Source organism: Somniosus microcephalus, chromosome 4 (genome assembly GCF_052327205.1).
Source record: "Somniosus microcephalus isolate GS21.2 chromosome 4, FLI_Smic_1.0, whole genome shotgun sequence".
NCBI lineage: Eukaryota > Metazoa > Chordata > Chondrichthyes > Squaliformes > Somniosidae > Somniosus > Somniosus microcephalus.
In genome coordinates, this window is record NC_140990.1 from 184,990,016 (window position 1) to 185,013,423 (window position 23,408).

Sequence of the window (23,408 nt, forward strand, 5' to 3'; positions counted from 1 at the left end):
CGCAAACAAAAAGTGTGGATAAAAAATGTAACGGGGCTGAGGTTATGATCTGAAATTGTTGAACTCTATGTCGAGTCCAGAGGGCTATAAAGTGCCTATTCGAAAGATGAGGTGCTGTTCCTCGAGCTTACGTGAACCATTCGTGAACCTGGGCAGTGGAGGGCAGCGCCAGCCAGCCCATCCCTGTCCTGATCTTATGTGCACACATGCACTTCCCGCAGGGGACCACTGAGCAGCGATAAGGAACAGGACACCTGGCTGACTAAACCTCCCCTAGCCTGAGGGGTTGTGGCCCTGGCTGCGACCTGTTAACTCAGCAAAGACCAGGGATAGAACATGGGCTCTTGTACAGTTTTGCGCTACTGTGGGTGGTGGGACCATTGGGGGACCTGGGCACTGTATCGTCATCCCCCTCCTCAAAAAAACCATCCTCGACTCCTTGCAAACTACTGCCCCATCTCCAACCTCTCTTTCCTCGCCAAAGTCCTCGAACGTATTGCCGCCTCCCAAATCCGTGCCCATCTTTCCCACAGCTCCATGTTTGAATCCCTCTAATCAGGTTTCCGTCCCTGCCACAATACCGAAATGGCTATCAAAGTCACAAATGACATCCTGTGAAACTGACCAGGTAAAAATCCATCCTTAACCTTCTCAACCTGTCTGCAGCCTTTAACACAGTTAGCCACACCATCCTCCTCAGTCATCCAGCTGGGTGCGACTTCCCTCACCTGATTCCATTCTTATCTTCCCACTCTCGCATTGTTACCTCCGGAATCCCCACATTTGCCAACGACACCCAGCTCTACCTTTCCGGATCCCTCCACCGTCTGATTTTTCACACTGCTTGTCCGACATCCAGTATTGGATGAGCAGAAATGTCCTCAAGCTAAATATTGGGAAGACCGAATCCATTGTCGTCAGTCCCTGCCACAAACTCCGTTCCCCAGCTCCCGATTCCATCACTTGACCTATTTGACCCCAGGATGAGCTTCCGACTACATATCCACTTCTTCACCAAGGGCCTACTTCCACATCTGTAACATTGGCCGTCTCTGCCCCTGCCTCAGCTCATCTGCTGCCAAACCCCTCATCCATGCCTTTGTTACCTCTGGACTCGACTATTCCAACGCTCTCGTGGCCGGCCTTCCATCTTCCACCCTCCATAAATTTGAGCTCATCCAAAACTCTGCTGCCCGTATCCTAACTCGCACCAAGTCCCGTTCATTCGCCCATCAGATCCTGTGCTCGCTGACCTACACTGCCTCCTGATCCAGCAACGCCTCAATATTAAAATTCTCATCCTTCTTTCCTCGCCCCTCTCTCTCTGTAACCTCCTCCAGCCCCATAACCCTCCGAGATCTCTGCATTCCTCCAATTCTGGACTCTTGCGCTTCCCCGATTTTAAATCGCTCCACCATTAGCGGCCGTGCCTTCAGCTGCCTAGGCCCCAGCTCAGGAATTCCCTCCCGAAACCTCTCCGCCTCTACTTCTTTCTCCTCCTTTAAGACGCTCCTTAAAACCGACCTCTTTGACCAAGCTTTTGGTCACTTGTCCCAATATCTTTTTGTGGGGCTCGGTATAATGCTCCTGTGAATCACAGAATCACAGAAACCCCACAGTGCAGATAGAGGCCATTTCGGCCCATCGAGCCTGCACCGACACATATCCCACCCGATCCCTGTAACCCCTACATCAACACATATCCCACCCTATCCCCGTGTATTTAATCCCCCTAACACTAAGGGTCAATTTATCATAGCCAATCAACCTAGCCCGCACATCTTTGGACGTTTTACTGCGTTAAAGGTGATATACAAGTGCAAGTTGCTGTTGTTTATCACCTTCCCAGTGCTTACCTCTCAAGATCTGGATAGGCAACAGGACTATCACAAGTTAAGATCTTACTGCAAAACCCCTGCCTTCTGGCCCACTGCCTCTACATCCCACAGGTAGAGGTGCAGATCTCACTGAAATCTTCCTGCTAACTTGGAGAAGTTCCAACTATCAGTTCATTATCACTCGTTCAGGCCAGGTCACGATCTCACAAGCCATTTATAGAGAGCCACGAATTCCAGCGTCAGACTCAATTTCAGCACAATTCTAGCTCGACTCTCCAGATTTGCACAGGCAAACCTAAGCTCTGCCCAGTTAATCTGTTGCAGAGATGCCAGTGACACCAATTGTAGTATCACATATTTCCTCCTACAACAAGAGTGTACTGGCTCATAGGAACAAAGGAATAGGTCATCCTGCTCCACTATTCAATTAGATCATGGCTGATCTGTACCTCAGCTCCATTTACCTGCGTTTGCGCCATATCCCTCGATACCCTTACCTCACAAAAATCTAAGATCTCAGTTTTGAAAATTCAAGTTGACCCAGCATCCTCAGCCTTTTGGGGGGGGGGGGAGAATTCGACATTTCCACTATGCTTTGTGTGAAAAGGCACTTCTTCATTTCATTCCTAAATGGCCTAGCTCTAATTTTAAGATTGTGCTCTCTCTCTCTCTCTGGATACACCTGCCAGAGGAAATAGTTCCTCTGTACCTACCCTATTGAATCTTCAATGTTTCCATGTCACTCTCCTGACCTGCCCCTCCCAATTTTAACACTCATCTCCTGAGGCGGATCTTGCTTGGGTGCAGTTCTGCAGGCAACCAGACACCTTCCACCTAAATGGCTGCTCTTGACATGTGAACCAGGACAGTGAGCGCCAGCAAGGTATTTGATCATGGGGGCATCGCCTGATGTCTATACACACACATACTTCCCAGCAGCGATCACTGGAATCGGATCAAGAGCAGGAATACTGGCTCATTTTCTCCCCCTTTCTGTAACACAGGGTTCCCAGCATCCCGGAGATCAGCTGTCTCAGCACAGGCCGGGGATCGAACCTGGGTCCCAACAATCTATGAGGGTTATGTCCCTTCTAACCTGTGTACCTCAATACAGCCAAATCCATGTTTCCAATCTCCCACCGTCGATGGCACACCCTGAATATTAAGGAGGGGGACTCCAAGTATGGGTGTTGTAGGTAGTACGAAACGTGGGACTTTCTACAACTGGCACCATCACGGGTCAATTGAAACAGGGAGAGCAGCGCTTGGGTCTCTGTCAGCATTTTGCTCCTGGTATACATCTATACAAAAGCACTTCAATATACCATTCTATATATGTCAGCAGATGTAGCCACCTCTAATAGCTAATGGCTGCCGTGAGATGGCTTTACTAGAACATTGAGCGGGGATATATTATAACAGAATACCAGGTCCAATTAATTAGCCCTTCCTTTAGGACATTGTGCTAATGATGAGATTAAAAGCATCACTTACTGGACAACTCAAAAATCACACACTGTTAATGTTCCAGTAAGTGGGGAATGGACTTTTTGTACATACGAGTCAACAATTCTCTTCAATGAGACGCCTACTTTAAAAGAATGCATTTTAAACCATTTCCAATTTGCCCTTTTCAGTTACTTCTAATTCTACAGCATGTCAGCGACTGCTCCGATATACCGGCCTTGTCACAACGCAACATTTTATTAATCTCTACCCGAGCAGCTCCTGTAACTCCGCCTCCAGCTGAGAGCTCTGTTACCAGTTCCCAGTCCTACAAAGCATACCTTCACTCCATGACCGATGTCATCCAAGATGGCGTAATCGATGGGCTTCCTGATGTACCTGACAGGCCTCTCAGGGTTGGACGGGGCGATGATTTTGTGAGTCCTGGAGGTGTTTTTGTTGGTTGTCAAGATGCCAATCTCTCTTCTGGCAACCTTTTCCTTGTGAATGTCCACAGTCTGAAAAGGGAATGTTGACTCAGTCAAAACAGTGGCAAAAGTTCATACAGGATATAGAATAATGGGCACGAGTCACACAGCACCAGTGGGGCGAGTACACAGGAGAGAGTGACACAGCTAAGCCAATTGGCATCGAAGGCTGGTGACATAGCCAGGCCAATGGGCAGGAAAGGGTGACACAGCTAAGCCAATCGGCATCAAGGGCTGGTGACAGCCACGCCAATGGGCAGCTGGGGACAATCATAGAAGATAGGAGCAGGAGTAGGCCACTCGGCCCCTTGAGCCTGCTCCGCTATTTATTGAGATCATGGCTGATCAACCAAATTCAGTACCCGGTCCCTGCTTTCTCACCATATCCCTTGATCCCTTTAGCCTTAAGAAATATATCGAACTCCTTCTTGAATATATTTAATGAATTGGCCTCAACTGCCTTCTGTGGTAGAGAATTCCACAGGTTCACCACTCTCTGGGTGAAGAAATTCCTCCTCATCTCAGTCCTAAATGGCTTACCCTTTATCCTTAGACTGTGACCCCTGGTTCTGGACTCCCCCGCCATCGGGAATATCCTTCCTGCACCTAGTCTGTCTAGTCCTGTTAGAATTTTATAAGTTTCAATAAGATCCCTTCTCATTCTTCTAAACTCTAGCGAATATAAGCCCAATCGACCCAATCTCTCTTCATACGTCATTCCTGCCATCCCAGGTATCAGTCTGGTGAATCTTCACTGCACTCCCTCCATGGCAAGAACATCCTTCCTCAGATAAGGCGACCAAAACTGCACACAGTACTCAAGGTGTGGTCTCACCAAGGCCCTGTACAACTGCAGCAAGACATCCTTGCTCCTGTACTCGAATCCTCTCGCTATGAAGGCCAACATACCATTTGCCTTCTTAACCGCCTGCTGCACCGGCATGCTTTCCTTCAGCGACTGGTGCACAAGGACACCCAGGTCTCTTTGCACTTCCCCTTTTCCCAATCTATTGCCATTCAGATAATAATCTGCCTTCCTGTTTTTGCCACCAAAGTGGATAACCTTGCATTTATCCACATTATACTGCATCTGCCATGCTTCTGCCCAATCACCCAACCTGTCCAAATCATACTGGAGTTTCTCTGTATCCTCCTCACAGCACACACCTACCCAGCTTTGTGTCATCTGCAAACTTGGAGATATTACATCTAGTTCCCTCGTCTAGATCATTAATATATATTGTGAATAGCTGGGGTCCTAGCACCGATCCCTGCGGTACCCCACTAGTCACTGCCTGCCACTCGGAAAAAGACCAGTTTATTCCAACTCTTTGCTTCCTGTCTGCCAACCAGTTCTCTATCCAAGTCAGTACCTTTCCCCCAATTCCATGTGCTTTAACTTTGCACGCTAATCTCTTATGCGGGACCTTATCGAAAGCCTTTTGAAAGTCCAAATACATCACATCCACTGGTTCTCCCTTATCTATTCTACCAGTTACATCCTCAAAAAATTCCAGTAGATTAGTCAAGCATGATTTAACTTTTGTAAATCCATGTTGACTTTGTCCAATCCTGTCACTGTTTTCCAAGTGCTCTGCTATTACATCTTTTATAATGGACTCTAGCATTTTCCCCACTACCGATGTCAGGCTTACCGGTCTATAATTCCCCGTTTTCTCTCTACCATCATTTTTAAATAGTGGGGTTACATTAGCTACCCTCCAATCCATGGGAACTGTTCTGAGTCTACTGAATTTTGGAAGATGACCAGCAATGCATCTACTATTTCTAGGGCCACTTCCTTAAGTACCCTAGGATGTAGATTATCAGGCCCTGGGGATTTATCGACCTTTAATCCCATCAATTTCCCGAACACCATTTCCCTACAAATACTGATTTCATTCAGTTCCTTCCTCTCATTAGACCCTATGTTCCCCGACATCTCTGGGAGGTTATTTGTGTCCTTCTTTGTGAAGACAGAACCAAAGTATGTATTTAATTGGTCAGCCATTTCTTTGTTCCCCATTATAAATTCCCCTGATTCTGACTGCAAGGGACCTACTATGCTTGACTTTACCAATCTTTTTCTCTTCACATATCTATAGAAGCTTTTACAGTCAGTTTTTATATTCCCTGCAAGCTTACTCTCATACTCTATTTCCCCCCTCTTAATTAATCCCTTTGTCCTCCTTTGCTGAATCCTAAACTGCTCGACCAATGGGCAGCAGGGGGCGGATCACAGCACCAATGGGGAGTCGGTGGTTATGAACACAAGGTTAATAGGCACATGGAGGCGGTTTGACATCAATGTCACACAGCAGGCAATTCATAGAATGATACAATACAGAAGGAAGTCATTCAGAAGATGACCAGCAATGCATCTACTATTTCTAGGGTCACTTAAAAGAGCTATCCAATTAGTCCCACTCCTCTGTTTCTTCCCCTTAGCCCTGCAATTTTCCCCCTTTTTTAACAGCCTTCTCAACTTGTCCTACAGCCTTCAAAGATTTGTGAACATACACCTCAGGTTTCTGTTTCTGCACCCCCTTTAAAATTGTACCATTTAGTTTATATTGCCTCTCCTCATTCTTCCTACCAAAATGCATTACCTCACATTCCTGTGTTAAATTGCATCTGCCATGTGTCTGTCCACTTCACCAGTTTATGTGTTCCTGAAGTCTGTTACTATCCTCCTCACTGTTTAATACCTTTGAGTTTCGTGTCATCTGCAAACTTTGAAATGATGCCCTGTACATTTATATCAAAAATAGCAGTGGTCCTAATACCGACCCCTGGGAAACACCACTTTATATTTCCCTCCAGTCTGAAACAACCGTTCACCACTACTCTCTGCTTTCTGTCTCTTAGCCAGTTTCCACACTGCCACTGCCCCTTTAATTCCATGAGGTCAATTTTGCTAACAAGTCTATTATACTTTGTCAAACAGCTTTTGAAAGTTCACATGCACAACATCAACCATACTAACCTCATCAACCCTCTCCGTTACTTCATCAAAGAACTCAATCAAGTTTGTCAGACAAAATTTGTATTTAACAAATTTGTGCTGGCTGTCATTTATCAACCCATGTCTTTCCAAGTCACAATTAATTTTGTACCACATTATGGTCTCCAAAAATTTCCCCTGTAGTAACCAGGTTTATATATCTCCCCCTTTTTGAACAGGGGTGTAACATTTGGAATCCTCCAGTCCTCTGGCACCCCTCCCATATCCAGAGCCACTGCTCTTTCCACCCTTACTTCACTCAGCAACCTAGAAGGCATTCCATCCAGGCCGGGTGACTCTTCTACTCTGAGCACTGCCAACCTTTTAAGTACCTCCTCTTAATATTCTTTTATCCAAGCCAATTTCTCTAGTACCTCCTCCTCTATTGTGACACTGGCAGCATCCTCTTCTTTAGTGAAGACTGATGCAAAGTTCTCATTTAGTACCTCAGTCATGCCCTCGCCTCCACAAAAAGGTCTCAGTTTTGGTCCCCATTTGGCCTCCTTCTTCCTTTGACTACTCTTGTTCAATTGATCAAGTCCTCCAAAAATTGTGGAACTAGGTTGTCAAAGGATTGTGCAAGGGCTTTCTAAATATTAACACTTCCAGTTTTCTAAAGACGAGGAGAATTCATTTTACAGCGAGTTACGATGATCTGCAATACGCTGCCTGAAAGGGTGGTGAAAGCAGATTCAATAGTAACTTTCAAAAGAGAATTGGATAAATACTTGAAAAGGAAAAATTTACAGGGCTTTGGGGAAGGCAGAGGAGTGAGACTAAGGATTGCTCCATCAAAACGCCGGCACAGGCACGATGGCTTGCAAGATTTCAAAACATTGCAACTGTTCTCACCTCAGCTGACGGTGACCACTGGGAGTCAAGGTCCTGGCTCTGTAACCGGGTGGAAGCAATGCTACCAGATGGTTGGCTGGTTATATTGTGAATTTTAAAGTATCATCAGGGCCTTAGACACCAAAAAAAGCCCAAACCTTCTGCCTCATCCCAGGATTTTTTCCAGAATCTACTAACAACAGATCGTACAGATGGTATCAATGTGGTAGGGGGATTAATGCCAAACCTGCAGCATATGCCATGATGCTAAGAGATGAACCAGGGAACTGGGTGGGACAAGGGGTTAAAATGCTGCTCTTTCACCTCGGAGCACTGGGCATTAATCCAGCTCCGACTTATGCGATCCAAGCTCGCTCAGTCTCATAGCTGTAAGCATGATGAGTCAATCTGGCTCCTAAAAGCAACAAGGGTACAAGACAAAACTGCAACAAATTCAGCATACTCACTCAGAGCTGACAGGGTGGCTGGGGCAAGAAATGCAAATATCACAGCGATGCAACAGGGAGTGCACTTAGACGTTGAGCATGAAAGCAGAGGGAATTTGACTCGGAGTTATACCTGACTGCCAGTTGCTCGCTGATGGGCAGCAGTGGGCACCAGAGCTCAAAATTCCTCCACTCCCCAGCACCACAAAAAAATGATCTCCAGCCTCGCCAGATAGTTCAACTGAATCAAACAGTGACGACCGCAGCCATACAAGCACGAGGAGGGGTCATGAGCTTAACATGAATCTACCTTCTCTCTCTCCCAAACACTGACTTGTATATTACCAGCATTTTCTCTTTGTATTTCAGAATCCAATTCGCAGCTCTTTTTACCTCATTAGAAGATATAGGCTCATTTTATTACGATTACCTTGAACAGGCTCCTCCAACCCTCACTATGATGGACAAAGGAAGCACTAAGCCACAAAGACCAGAAAGTCTCAGGTTCGATTCTTGGTCTGTGTCGAATTAGCCGACCTCAGCCAGGCCACGAACTGCAGACGCGATTCCAGGATGGTATGTTGCCTCCCTGGTGCCAGGGTCAAGAATGTCACTGAGTGGCTGCAGAACATTGAGGGGGGAGGGTGGACAGCCAGAGGTCGTGGTCCATATCGGTACCAATGACATAGGTAGAAAGAGGGCTAAGGTCCTGCAAGCAGATTTAGGGAACTAGATAAAAGATTAATAAGCAAGACCTCAAAAGGTAGTAATCTCCGGATTGCTCCCGGTGCCACGAGCTAGAGAGTATAGAAATAGGATAATAGAGCAGATGAATGCGTGGCTGGAGAGGCAGCGCAGGAGGGAGGGCTTTAGATTCCTGGATTTTTAAAAATTCATTCATGTGATGTGGGCGTCGCTGGCAAGACCAGCATTTATTGCCCATCCCTTACTGCCATCGAGAAGGTGGTGGTGAGCCGCCTTCTTGAACCGCTGCAGTCAGTGTGGTGAAGGTACTCCCACAGTGCTGTTAGGGAGGGAGTTCCAGGATTTTGACCCAGCGACGATGAAGGAATGGCGATATATTTCCAAGTCAGGATGGTGTGAGGCTTGGAGGGAAACTTGCAGGTGATGGCGTTCCCATGCGCCTGCTGCCCTTGTCCTTCTAGGTGGTAGAGGTCGCGGGTTTAGGAGGTGCTGCCGAAGAAGCCTTGGTGAGTTGCCACAGTGCATCTTGTAGATGGTACACACTGCAGCCAAGGTATGCCGGTGGTGGAGGGAGTGAATGTTTAAGGTGGTGGATGGGGTGCCAATCAAGCAGGCTGCTTTGTCCTGGATGGTGTCGAGCTTCTTGAGTGTTGTTGGAACTGCACTCATTCCATCACACTCCTGACTTATGCCTTGTAGATGGTAGAAAGGCTTTGGGGAGTCAGGAGGTGAGATATTCACTGCAGAATACCCAGCCTCTGACCCGCTCTTGTTGCCACTGTATTTATGTAGCTGGTCCAGTTAAGTTTCTGGTCAATGGTGACCCCCAGGATGTTGATGGTGGGTGATTCAGCAATAGTAATGCCGTTGAATGTCAAGGGGCGGTGGTTAGACTATCGCTTGTAGGAGATAGTCATTGCCTGGCACTTGTGTAGCACGAATGTTATTTGCCACTTATCAGCCCAAGCCTGAACGTCGTCGAGGTCTTGCTGCATGTGGGCATAGACTGCTTCATTATCTGAGGAGTTACGAATGGAACTGAACACTGTGCAATCATCAGCGAACATAGAGTCATAGAGTTATACAGCAAAGAGGCCCTTCAGCCCATCGCGTCCGCGCCGGCCATCAAGCCCTGTCTATTCTAATCCCATTTTCCAGCATTTGGTCTGTAGCCTTGTATGCTATGGCGTTTCAAGTGCTCATCCAAATGCTTCTTGAATGTTGTGAGGGTTCCTGCCTCTACCACCCTTTCAGGCAGTGAGTTCCAGATTCCAACCACCCTCTGGGTGAAAAAGTTCTTCCTCAAATCCCCTCTAAACCTCCTGCCCCTTACCTTGAATCTATGCCCCCTTGTTATTGACCCCTCTACTGAGGGAAAAAGTTCCTTTCTATCTACCCTATCTATGCCCCTCATAATTTTGTACACCTCAATCAGGTGGAGCATCCCCACTTCTGACCTTATGATGGAGGGAAGGTCACTGATGAAGCAGCTGAAGATGGTTGGGCCTAGGACACTGCCCTGAGGAACTCCTGCAGCGATATCCTGGGGCCGAGATGATTGACCTCCAACAACCACAACCATCTTCCTTTGTGCGAGGTATGACTCCAGCCAGTGGAGAGTTTCCCCCTCTGGAATTCAGCTCTTATGTCCATGTATGGACCAAGGCTGTAATGAGGTCTGGAGCAGAGTGGTCCTGGCGGAACCCAAACTGAGCATCGGTAAGCAGGATATTGGTGAGTAAGTGCCACTTGATAGCACTGTCGACGACACCTTCCATCACATTGCTGATGATTGAAAGTAGACTGATAGAGCGGTAATTGGCAAGATTGGATTTGTCCTGCTTTTTGAGGACAGGATATACCTGGGCAGTTTTACACATTGTCGGGTAGATGCCAGTGTTGTAGCTGTACTGGAACAGTTTGGCTAGAGGCACGGCTGGTTCTGGAGCACTAGTCTTCAGCACGACAGCCGGGATGTTGTCAGGGCCCATCGCCTTTGCTGTATCCAGTGCACTCAGCCGTTTCTTGATATCGCGTGGAGTGAATCAAATTGGCTGAAGACTGGCTTCTGTGATGGTGGGGACTTCAGGAGGAGGCCGATATGGATCATCCACTCGGCACTTCTGGCTGAAGATGGTTGCAAATGCTTCAGCCTGGTTTTTTGCACTCACGTGCTCGGCTCCGCCATCATTGAGGATGGGGATATTCCTGGCGCCTCCTCCTCCCGTTAGTTGTTTAATTGTCCACCACCATTCACGACTGGATCTGGCAGGACTGCAGAGCTTAGATCTGATCCGTTGATTGTGGGATCGCTTAGCCCTGTCTATAACGTGCTGCTTCTGCTGTTTAACATGCATGTAGTCCTGTGTTGCAGCTTCCCCAGGTTGGCACCTCATTTTTAGGTACGCCTGGTGCTGCTCCTGGCAAGCTCTTCTGCACTCCTCATTGAATCAGGGTTGGTCGCCTGGCTTGATGGCAATGGTAGAGTGAGGGATATGCCAGGCCATGAGGTTACAGATTGCGGTGGAATACAATTCTGCTGCTGCTGATGGTACACTGCGTCTTATGGATGCCCAGTGTTGAGCTGTTAGATCTGTTATGAATCTATCCCATTTAGCACAGTGGCAGTGCCACACAACACGATGGAGGGTGTCCTCAGTGTGAAGACAGGACTTTGGCTCCACAAGGACTGCGGTCACCGTTACCAATGCTGTCATGGACAGATGCATCTGCGACAGATGGATTGGTTAGGACGAGGTCAAGTAGAATTTTACCTCGTGTTCGTTCTCTCACCACCTGCTGCAGGACCAGTCTGGCAGCTATGTCCTTCAGGACTCGGCCAGCTCGGTCAGTAGTGGTTCTGCTGAGCCACTCTTGGTGACGGACATTTAAGTCCCCCACCCAGAGTACATTCTGTGCCCTTGCTACCCTCAGTGCTTCTTCCAAGCAGTGTTCAACATGGAGGAGTACTGATTCATCAGCTGAGGGAGGGCGGTCGGTGGTAATCAGCAGGAGGTTTCCTGATCTATGCTTGACCTGAAGCCATGAGACTTCATGGGGTCCAGAGTCAATGTTGAGGACTCCCAGGGCCACTCCTTCCCGACTGTATACCACTGTGCTGCCACCTCTGGTGGGACAGGACATTCCCAGGGATGGTGATGGAGGAGTCTGGGTATGATTCTGTGAGTATGACTGTCAGACTGTTGCTTGACTAGTCTGTGGGACAGCTCTCCCAATCTTGGCACAAGTCCCCAGATGTCAGTGAGGATGACTTTGCAGGGTCGACTGGGCTGGGTGTGCCGTTGTCGTGTCCGTAGCTGGTGCGGAGGTTGATGCTGGGTGGTCTGTCCGGTGTTATTCTTATTATTGCTTTTCGTAGTGGTTTGTTACAACGGAGTGGCTTGGTCAGCCATTTCAAAGCGCAGTTAAGAGTCAACCACATTGCTGTGGATCTGGAGTCGCATATAAGCCAGACCAGGTAAGGACGGCAGATTTCTTTCCCTAAAGGACAATAGTGAACCAGGTGGGTTTTTACGCAATCCAACAGTTTCATGGTCACCATTACTGATACTAGCTTTTTATTCCCGATGTATTTAACTAATTTAATTTAAATTCCCCAGTTGCCGTGGTGGGATTTGAACTCATGTCTCTGGATCATTAGTCCAGGCCTCTGGATTACTAGTCCAGTGACATAACCACTATAACGCGATGGGACCGGTACTGGGGGAGGTGGGACCTATACAGGCCAGACGAGTTGCACCTCAACAGAGCCGGGACCAATATCCTTGCGGGGGGATTTGCTGGTGCTGTTGGGGAGGGTTTAAACTAATTTGGCTGGGAATGGGCACCAGGATGTAGCATTAGAAAGGAGAAACAAGGTGCACAAAGGATTGGGAGAGACAGCTAGCACTCGAGTAAGAAATAGTACAATATTAGGTGGGGTCAGACTAAGAGAATACAAGGTGGTCCAAGATAGGTTTGCAGTGCATGTGTGTAAACGCACAGTGTGGTTAATAAGGTTGGTGAGCTGCAGGCACAAATAGCCACATGGGAATATGATGTTGTGGTGATAACAGAGACCTACCTGGCAGGATTGGTACTAAATATTCCTGGATAATAGAGAAGGAAAGAAAGGAGGTGGGGTGTTGCTGTTGATTGAGAATATTAGTGTGCCGGAGAGGATGTCCTGGAGGGGTCAAGGCCAGAATCTATTTGGTTAGAGTGAAGAAACAAGAGAGAGTTGCCATTACACTACTAGGTGTATTCTATAGGCAACCAACTAGTGGGAAGGAAATCGAGCAGCAAATTTGCAGGGAAATAACAGAGAGGTGCAAGAACTATAGAGTAGTGATACCGGGGGACTTCAATTATCCTAATATACAGACTGGGAAAGTAAATTGTAAAGGGCAGAGAGGGCGAAGAATTTCTAAATGAGAATAGATTGGCAGCTAACATAAAAGGGAATCCAAAAGTCTTCTATAGGCATATAAATAGTAAACGGGTAGTAAAAGAAATGGGTGAGGCCGATTAGGGACCAAAAAGGAGACCTACGTATGGAGGCAGAGGGCATGGCTAATGTACTAAATGAGTACTTTGCATCTGTCTTTACCAAGGAAGATGCTGCCAAAGTCACAGTGAAAGAGGGAGTAATTGAGATACTGGATGGGATAAAAATTGACAGAGAGAAGGTACTAGAAAGGCTGGCTGTATTTAAAGTAGATAAGTCACTAGGACCAGATGGGGTGCATCCTAGGATGTTGAGAGAAGTAAAGGTGGAAATTGCAGAGGTACTGGCCATAATCTTCCAATCCCCCTTAGGTACGGGGGGTGGTGTCAGAGGACTGGAGAATTGCAAATGATACACCCTTGTTCAAAAAGGGTGCAAGGATAAACTCAGCAACTACAGGCCAGTCAGTTTAACCTCGGTAGTAGGGAAGTTTTTAGAAACGATAATCCGGGACAAAATTAACAGCCACTTGGATAAGTGTGGATCAATTAAGGAAAGCCAGCACGGATTTGTTAAAGACAAATTGTGTTGAACTAACTTGCTGGTGGAATGGGCAGACACATGGCGGATGAAATTTAACGCAGAAAAGTACGAAGTGATACATTTTAGTAGGAAGAACGAGGAGAGGAAATATAAACTAAAGGGTACAATTCTAAAGGGGGTGCATGAACAGAGAGACCTGGGGTATATGTGCACAAATCGTTGAAGGTGGCAGGGCAGGTTGAGGAAGTGGTTAAAAAAGCATTCAGGATCCTGGACTTTATAAATAGGGGCATCGAGTACAAAAGCAAGGGACGTTATGATGAATCTTTATAAAAAACTGGTCTTACCTCAACTGGATTAGTGTGTCCAATTCTGGGCACCGCACTTCAGGAAGGATGTGAAGGCCTTAGAGGGTGCAGAAAAAATTTACAATAATAGTTCCAGGGATGAGGGACTTCAGTTATGTGGATAGACTGGAGAAGGTTGGGAGGAGATGTGATAGAGGTGCTCAAAATCATGAGGGGTCTAGACAGAGTAGATAGAGAGAAACTGTTCCCATTGGCAGAAGGGTCGAGAACCAGAGGACATGGATTTAAGGTGATTGGCAGAAGAACCACCGGCGACATGAGGAAAACCTTTTTACGCAGCGAGTGGTTATGATCTGGAATGCGCTGCCTGAAAGAGTGGTGGAGACAGATTCAATCGTGGCTTTCAAAAATAAATTGGATAAGTACCTGAAGGAAAAAAATTGCAGGGCTACAGAGAAAGGGCGGGGGAGTGGGACTAGCTGAAGTGCTCTTGCAGAGAGCCGGCATGGGCTCCATGGGACGATTGGCCTCCTTCTGTGCTGTAACCATTCTATGATTCTAACTGGTGGTGTTAGAACTTGCCTCAGTACTGCTGGATTAGAGGAAAATTTGCCAGGGCTCCCATTCCTGGCCAATATACAGTGACCCTGCTGGAAAATGTACAAACACAAGGATGAGGTCAGAGGGTTTGGAAATGTAGAGATGGAGGAGTTAGAATGGCTGAAGGGTCTGCCACCAATGGTAGAATGGAGGGGGAGGGAATGAACCGTAGGCCGGAGTGGAGGATGCAGGTAGGGCTGGAGGAGGTTGCAGAGGAGATGCGAAGCCATGGAACGATTTGTGTTCGAGGATTTTAGAATCAACACCCCAGGAAGATGGGAAGCCAATGGAGGCGAGCAGGGTCGTACAGGACTGGAGGCAGGCGGTGGAGAAGAGCAGGATGAGGTGGATACGATGCAAGCGGGAGGCGAGCAGAACAGTGCAGCATCGGAGGAGTCCTGGTTGAGCTGGAGTTTACATAGGGAGGAGCTTGGGAAGTGCCTGGGTTACGATATCCGGCTGACTCTCAATATCTCAGCTGACAGTGAAAAAAAGGTTAATTGGGCGAGGCGCTGGAGGGTTGCTGGTGGTTATGGAACTGTTGCCCACCAAGAGTAAGTGCTTTCAGAAGAAAACAGCCAACAAAAGAAACAGTGCGACTGATGTTCAAGATACAAGACAACTCAAACAAAATAGCTGCATCTTGCTTCATCCTTTACTTTAGGTGCAGTTGCTGATGAAAGGACTAATGAACTCATCAAAACCCCACATGCTGAAGCAGACTACACGGCATAAGGTGTTTAGTCAATGCTCACCACACAATGCATAATGACTGAGCACAGCATAAAATGTTCTTATTCAAAGGCCTCAATCCAACCTTTAATCTGAGGGGCTTGGTTGAAATGCAGGATCTGTAACAGTCGTCACCCCTTCTCTCCCCTACCTACCCTGCTCATTACTTCAGAGTCAGTCCATGAAGCTCAGGTTTCAAAGAGCCCCCACTGTCCACATAACTTTGAGCACTCGCTCTATGGCCCCATCATAAGTCATCTTTCTTAAAGAAGCCTGCTTTTAAGCTAAAAAAAAAATGCAGCACAGAAAGGAAACCCCCAAATTACAGACAAATGTACAATATTTCCTCACACAAATGTGACTTGAACAATCACGTGCACCAGCAGTGTTGCAGCTACTCTACAGTTTAAATGGGTCAAATTTAAAGCCTCAGCAGGCTTGGAAGCATCAGCATTGGCTCAGTGTTAGCACACTCTCCTCTGGGTTAGAAGGTCATGGGTTCAAGCCCCACTCAAAGACTTAAACCCATAATCCAAGTTAACACTTCAATGAAGTACTGAGGGAGAGCTGCACTGTCGGAGGTGCTGTCTTTCGGATGAGACATTAAACTAAGGCCCGTCTGTCCCCTCAGTTGGATGTAAAAGATCCCACGGCTACTATTCAAACCAACATCACTAAAAAAAAAGTTATCTGGTCATTTATCTCACTGCTGTTTGTGGGACATTGCTGTGTGCAAATTGGCATGCCTGTTTCCTACATTACAACAGTGACTATACTTCAAAAGTACTTTTCTGGCTGTAAGGCGCTTTGGGAGGTTGAGAGGTTGTGAAAGGCGCTATATAAATGCAAGTTCTTTTCTTTCTCCTTTCCCTTCACCTGTAGCAGAAATGGTTCTGCAGTATAAATGGGCTGTACCCCCCCCCCCCCCCGCGTGCAGAGTTAGCTCATGTCAGTTAAGGCAGCAGGCGGAGTGCCTCAGAACCTATGGCTGAGGGAGGGATTAATAAAAAAATAAGCCACGGTCTACACCTATGATCACAACTCAGTTATCCCATTGGAAATTGCGTCTGGATAATCATTAGGATTGAGTGAGCCGAGATGCCCTCCACAGTCAAATAGCCTGTCAACACTCACTGGGCTCATACAAGAAGAATGCTCACTTGGGTGAGGCACAAGAGGGCTGCCAACAAGACCGAGCACCTACAGGAGAATGACAAAATAAAATTAAGGTAAATAAATGGAATGTAACTCTGTCTAGAGCTCACCTGACAATGGTCACATGTGGGGCTTGACTCTTGAGAATTATGTAGGTTTGCGGTAAGGTTTGGGCGGGGTGCGGAGGAAGAGGAAAGAGGACAGCTACTGGGGACAGAGGTGTGGAGAAATTTCTTTACCGAGCATTGTTGGAGCATGGAATGCTTTGCCACGGAGAGTGGTTGAGGCAGAGACCATTGCATTTTTAAAGGGAAATTCATGGATCAATATCTGAAGCAAAGGAAGATGCAAGGCTACAGGAATTCGTCATGGATTTTTCCAGCTATGAACTGGCACAGACATGATGGGCCGAATACTCCCCCTCCTGTGCTGTAGATCTCGATGGTTCTTTTAGTATGTAGTTTAGCATATAGTTTTATACACACATGTATATAGAAAAAAATAAATGTATAAATACACATTTATTAAAAGCTTGCAAAGCTAGAGAATATAATATTCTGAATGCTGCCATCTAGATTTTTTGATGTCTCTCCAGTTCCACAAAGGCTTGTCTTTTCTGTAATTTATCGTCATGTCAATCCCTGGCTAGCGAGGGGAGGGTAATATCTGTCAGCAGGCAATGCAGCCGCAACCCCCTCTACAACACAAACCCCAACCTCGCCACTAGTGGGCGCCCTTATTTAAAATTCTCACTCGTCTGTTCCCACACTGGTTGCTTGCACTACCTCCGACAGTATTCTCTATTAGGAAGCATTTCCTCAGATGATCTGAAACACGCGTTTTCATTTGATTCTGAAGAGGTGAACCCTTCTTTATCGCTGCTTAAGCTCCAGTTGTTGAAGCATTCCCAGCAGCAAGCCGATTGATAGATTCTACAAATAATTCAAGCTCTTCAAACAGCTGATCAGACACCAACAGTCAATGCTTAACCCAGTGAAAATAATCCCACTCAGTATAGGAATACACTCCCCATCCCTCTATGCCATCACAGGGAACCTCACTCAATACAAGAATACACTCCCTATCTCTCTATCCCATTCACAGGGTACCTCACTCAGTACAGGAATACACTCCCGGTTCCACTTGGGTTAGGTTATCTTTATACTCAGCCTCAGAGGTTCAGCGTCTGTAGCAGCAGTTTTTGAGATCTTTATAACTATCCCTTTATACTACCATTCAACTCCAAGATGAAGAAAATGGGACACCTGCTGATACTCCTGAATCCTTTGTTACTGCCCTTTCAGTACTGCTATATTAAGGCAGGAGCACAAAGGGAGAACCAGAAACACCTGCACATATTTGTTGAATTTTAAAAAATGCACTTTGGGCTCATCGAGCTGAGGGAGGTCAGAGTTGGGAAAAGTAAACACTTTTCAACAAGAAAAGGTACATTCCAACAAGAGGAAAGGGTAAGGGAACCAAAGCAAGGCGCTCCTTGGATGACGAGGGAGATAGAGATGAAGATGAAACAAAAGAGTGTATGATGCATGTCAGGTGAATTCTTCAAGGGAGAACCAGACCAAACACAATAAGCTGAGAGGGGAAGTGAAGATGAAAATAAGATTGGCAAAGAGAGAATGAGAGCAGAATGGCGGTTAACATAAAAGGTAAACAGTAAGCGGGTAGTAAGAGGCGGGGTGGGGCCTATTAGGGACAAAGAAGGTGATATATGCTTAGAGGCACAGGGCAAGGCCAGAATACTCAATGAGTACTTTGTATCGGTGTTTACTAAGGAGGTGGATGCTGACAAAATATCAGTAGAAGTGGAAAAGGTAGAAGCAATGGAAGGGGTGAAAATTGAGACAGGATGTACTAGAAAGGCTGGATATGCTTAGAGTGGGTAAGTCGCCTGGTCCAGATGGCTTGCATCCCAGGTTGCTCAGGGAATTGGGGGAGGAGAGCGGGGAAGCGTTTGCCATAATTTTCCAATCTTCCCTAGACGTGGGGGAGGTGCCTGAGGATTGGAAAGTGGCAAATGTGACGCCATTGTTCAAGAAAGGGTGTAAGGACAATCCTAGTAACTACAGGCTGGTCAGTTTAACATCACTGGTGGGTAAAGTTTTAGAAACAATAATCAAGGAAAAAATTAACGGACACTTGGAGAGGTTTAAGCTAATTAAGGAGAGCCAACACGGATTTGTAAAAGGCAGATCGTGTTTGACTAATCTAATTGAATGTTTTGACGAAGTAACAGGGAGGATTGATGAAGGGAATACAATGAATGTTGTTGACATGGATTTTAGGAAGGAGTTTGACAAAGTATCACATAGAAGGCTGGTTAACAAAATTGAGGCTCATGGAATAGGTGGGTCAGTGGCAGCTTGGATAAGGAATTGGCTTAAGGACAGAAAACAGCGAGTTGTGGTAAATGGCTGTTTTTCAGACTGGAGGATGGTAGACAGTGGTGTTCCCCAAGGGTCAGTGCTGGGGCCACTTATATATACAAAAATGACCTGGATATTGGAACAGAGTAGAATTTCTAAATACGCCGATGACACCAATCTTGGGGGTGTGGCAAACAGTGAAGATGATGCCAATCGACTGCAACAGGACATAGAAAGGCTAGCAGAATGGGCAGAAAAGTGGCAGATGGAATTTAATACAGAGAAGTGTGAGGTGATACATTTGGCAGAAGGAACAGGGAGAGGCAATATACACACAATGGCACAGTTTTAAAGAGTGTGCAGGGACAGAGGGACCTGGGAGTTAATGTGCATAGATCCCTGAAGGTGGAAGGACATATTGAGAGAGTGGTTAGCAAAGCATATGGGATCTTAGGCTTCATAAATAGAGGTATTGAGTACAAAAGTAGAGAAGTTATGCTGAACCTTTATAAAGCACTGGTTAGACCACAACTGGAGTATTGCGTCCAGTTCTGGTCACCACACTTTAGGAAGGATGTGAAGGCCCTTGAGAGGGTGCAGAGGAGATTTACCAGAATGGTTCCGGGGATGGGGGATCTTAGCTACAAGGACAGGTTGGAGAAGCTGGATTTGTTTTCATTAGAGCAAAGGAGGTTGAGGTGTGATTTGATAGAGGTGTACAAGATTATGACGGATTTGGATAGGCTAGACGGGGAAAGGCTGTTCCCACTAGTTGATGGTACAAGGACTAGGGAACACAGATTGAAGGTTTTGGGCAAGAGATACAGGGGGTGTGAGCAAAAACTTTTTCACGCAGCGAATGGTGAGGATCTGAAACTCGCTGCCGACGGAAGTGGTGGAAGCGGAAACACTCAATGTTTTCAAGGGGAGACTGGATAGGCACTTGAGCGAAATAAACTTGCAGGGCTACGGGGATAGAGCGGGGGAATGGGACTGACTGGGTTGCTCAACAGAGAGCCGGCACAGACTCGATGGGCCAAATGGCCTCCTTCAGTGCCGTTATGTCTCTATGACTATGACTTTTCAATGTCAGTTGTTGAGTATCATCACACTCACCTTGTCGAGCACAAAAACCCTCAAAGTCATGAGACAGCAGCTCTTACTGTAACACCAGCTGCCTGTGTGAGCTAAGCAAGGTTGCCAATTTAGATGGAGGGCGAGTGTCCCCAGTGGAGACACCTGCATTCGGGAATCCATCCCGGCACCACTGGGGACTTGGGATGGAATACGATGCATGGCGCAGTGGCATCAAGTAAATTCCTGGTCCACTTCACTAATATTTCAGCCACATTCCCATTCTATGGGAAAGATAAAACAACCTTCGATATATACATGCAGTGCCAGATGTTGCAGCCCTGTTTCACCACCTGAAATTTCTGCTCCGAAAGTTCCGGCTGTACTTCTCCTCTATGCTCCTTATCCTTGGTCACTCAGTGAGCAGGGGAAGTGGCGAGTAAGTCAGAGGACCTCTTGGTCGGTCTGCTTCTGGGCCAGGCGAAGGTGGACATTCACATGTCCAGGATCTGTAGGATTGGGGGGTGCGTCCGGCTGACTGTCTCTCTTTAACAAGCTCATGTAGGTGCCCGAGAAGCCCTGACACAGGATCACGTGGTGCCCGCCAGTTCGTTTCATCACCGGTGGGCGCCACAGGACATACTGTGCTTTGTTGATTAATTGCGCATACATTTTTAGTTTGTCTTGAATCAATTGATTTAGTGTTAATTGTTTTAATACAAAAGGAAGACGACATTAATAAACTCGCAGAATTGACGTTTAATTGGTAAATGAATTTCTATATTGACGAGATGGTGCATTTTGGTAGGAAGAATAAAGAGGCCCCATACTGCTTGGATAAAAAGTCTAAATGGGGCAGCGGAGCAAAGGGATCTAGGGCTATGGACACACAAATCATTAAAGTAGTGACACAGGTTAATAAGTCCATAAGAAAAGCAAACCAAAACACTGGGGTTCATTTCTAGAGGGATAGAATTGAAAAGCAAAGAAGTTATGTTAAATTTGTATATAATCTTGGTTAGACTACACTTGTACCATGCACAGTTCTGGTCCTCATATTATAAAAAGGATATAGAGGCATTGCAGAAAGTGCAAAAAAGATTCACAAGGATGATACCAGAACTGAGAAGTTACAACTCTCAGGAAAGATTGAATAGGCTGGAGCTCCTTGCTCTAGAAAAAAGACTGAGGGGTGACCTGATAGAGGTCTTTAAGAAAATGAAAGGGTTTGATAGGGTAGACGGAGAGAAAATGTTTCCACTTGTGGGTGAAGTCCAAAACTAGGGGTCATAACAATGTTCTCTCTAATTTTCTTTTGGCCTGCGCGGCCCCTCTAATGGGCTGTGCGGGCCATTCAAAATTCCATGCATGTGCGTTTTTTCTATTTAAAAGCCGGCTCACTGGCTGCGCGGCTTAAATATAAGATAGTCACTAATAACTCCAATAGGGAATTCAGGAGAAATTTCTTTACTGAAAGAATGGTAAGAATGTGGAACTTGCTACCACAAGGAGTAGTTGAGGCAAATAGCATAGATGCATCTAAGGGAAAGCTGGATAAGCACATGTGGGAGAAGGGAATAAAATGGTATGCTAATAGGGCGAGATGTAGAGAGGTGGGAGGACGCACATATGGAGCATAAACAGCAGCCTGTTTCTGTGTTGTAGGCTCGATGTACCCTCCTCGTAGAGGAACGAACGAACGAACTCGGGGGGAAAAAAGCACATCACTTCCCCCTCTTGCAATTGAAGGCATTGCCCCAATCTCTGCAGAGTTAGCCGAGACAGTAATATGGAAGCTTTCATTGGTCTTGGCACCCTAGCTTTGGGAGGGACAAAACCCTTCTCGAGGAACTCTGTAGGAAAACACGTGTGCAACTTGGGTGGGAACAGAATTGGGCTCAGCTGTGATGCCCCCCATGATTGAGAAGCTTGCCAGATTTAGTATCTCTGCTACTCATCTTATAGACGAAGATTGGCTACTTGGGTGAGGTAGCAGAGGATGGCCAGGGGAGATCTGTACCCAAAGACGCAACACCTTCAAAGGGATGGAACTCGAAGGAAAGAAAACTAAAATGGTTTCATTTTCTTTTAAGAAATGTAAACAGTTGTACAAGTGAAGTAATTCCTATTGGCTCTCCTTCAGGATGTCCTTCATGTGCTTACTCAGGATGAATCTGGTGGGAGTTTGTAAAGTAGTTTAATTACAAGGCTGGTATTAGTGAAATAGCAGGCTTGTTGGTTTCCTTCTCAAATTTAATCCTCTCTAAAACAACATGAAGAATCTGTGGCGAAATACTGACTTTGATGGGCCGCGAGAGAGATGGCGGGTGGCGGGGGGTTAAAGAGAGTGGGCCGCGACAGAGAGGGCGGGGGGAGGGAGACAGAGCCCGCGCAGGCGGGAGAGAGAGAACACAAGAGAGGGGAGACTGTGAACACTGGAGAGTTGGAATAACGGACAAAACGAATACAAGAGAAAGAAACAAAGAGACAGATGCTGATAGAGATTGTGAACAAAGACATGCATTCCAAGCCTGACAGCATAGAATTATTCTGTGAAGCTGCCAGTAAAACACAGCCTGATCATGCCTCCCTCTTAGCTGAGCATCACTGAGCTAAATTGCAGCCATTCCACACTGAACAACCTCAGGGGCTAATGTACTTTTCATTCTTTACTTTGGGAGTTGATGGTGAAGCATGTCTGAGGCTACTGGTTGGAAGCTCAGAGGACCATGTGTAGGGAACAGAACCAGACAAAGGATAGCAGGATTGCTGCAAGCACTGGGCTGTGAAAGATGATCTAACCATCAGGCCAGGTGTCTGAACGTGCGGCTCGTGTTTGTCTTGTATTCATTAATGTTTTGATGAATTATAAATAGCTATCGAGGAAGAAGCACCCTCCCCCCCACCCCCACCACCTCGACCCCTCCAAGCAATATGCTACTTTTAACACCACTACTATTTCCAATTTACTGGAATGACTTGGAAACTCAACGCAAATTGGTCAAATTTTGGTCGCGAGTTGGACAAAATACCTATGTGATCAGGATAATGGGAATAAAATTTAATGCAACAAGTTACAGTCCATAGAAATGAAAAATGGGCAACAGACGCACTCCATGAACGGTGTTGAAATAGCTATGGATGAAGTCGAAAGAGCCCGAGGAGTCTTGGTAGACTTGAAGCTCAACATGTCCAACCAGTGCAGAGCAGCAATCAACAAAGCCAAGAGGATGTTCGACTAATAGCCTAACAGTACAATACAAGTCAGAGAGTCATGAATAAACTGCACAGCACCCTGGTCGGGCCATACTAGTCGGACTGGAGTATTGTGTCCAGTTCTGGTCACCGAGACACAAGGGAAACGTTCAAACACTGGTGGCAGAGCAGATGAGAGTCATGAGGCTGAT

The 23,408-nt window shown here is 46.5% G+C and overlaps 1 protein-coding gene across 6 annotated transcripts in view; it reads right to left on the reverse strand.

Moving 5' to 3' along the window:
- LOC147120069 (abl interactor 2) overlaps nucleotides 1-23,408 on the reverse strand; it is a 229,203-nt gene that overhangs the window by 53,216 nt on the left and 152,579 nt on the right. For 5 of the 6 annotated variants that reach the window (XM_085985605.1, XM_085985604.1, XM_085985601.1 and 2 more), the window contains one exon: nucleotides 3,626-3,802. The exons of the other annotated variant lie outside the window; for it this stretch is intronic. In XM_085985605.1, the coding sequence (XP_085841731.1) occupies nucleotides 3,626-3,802 (177 nt within the window). The remainder of the gene's footprint in view (nucleotides 1-3,625; nucleotides 3,803-23,408) is intronic. 6 annotated transcript variants of the gene reach the window in all.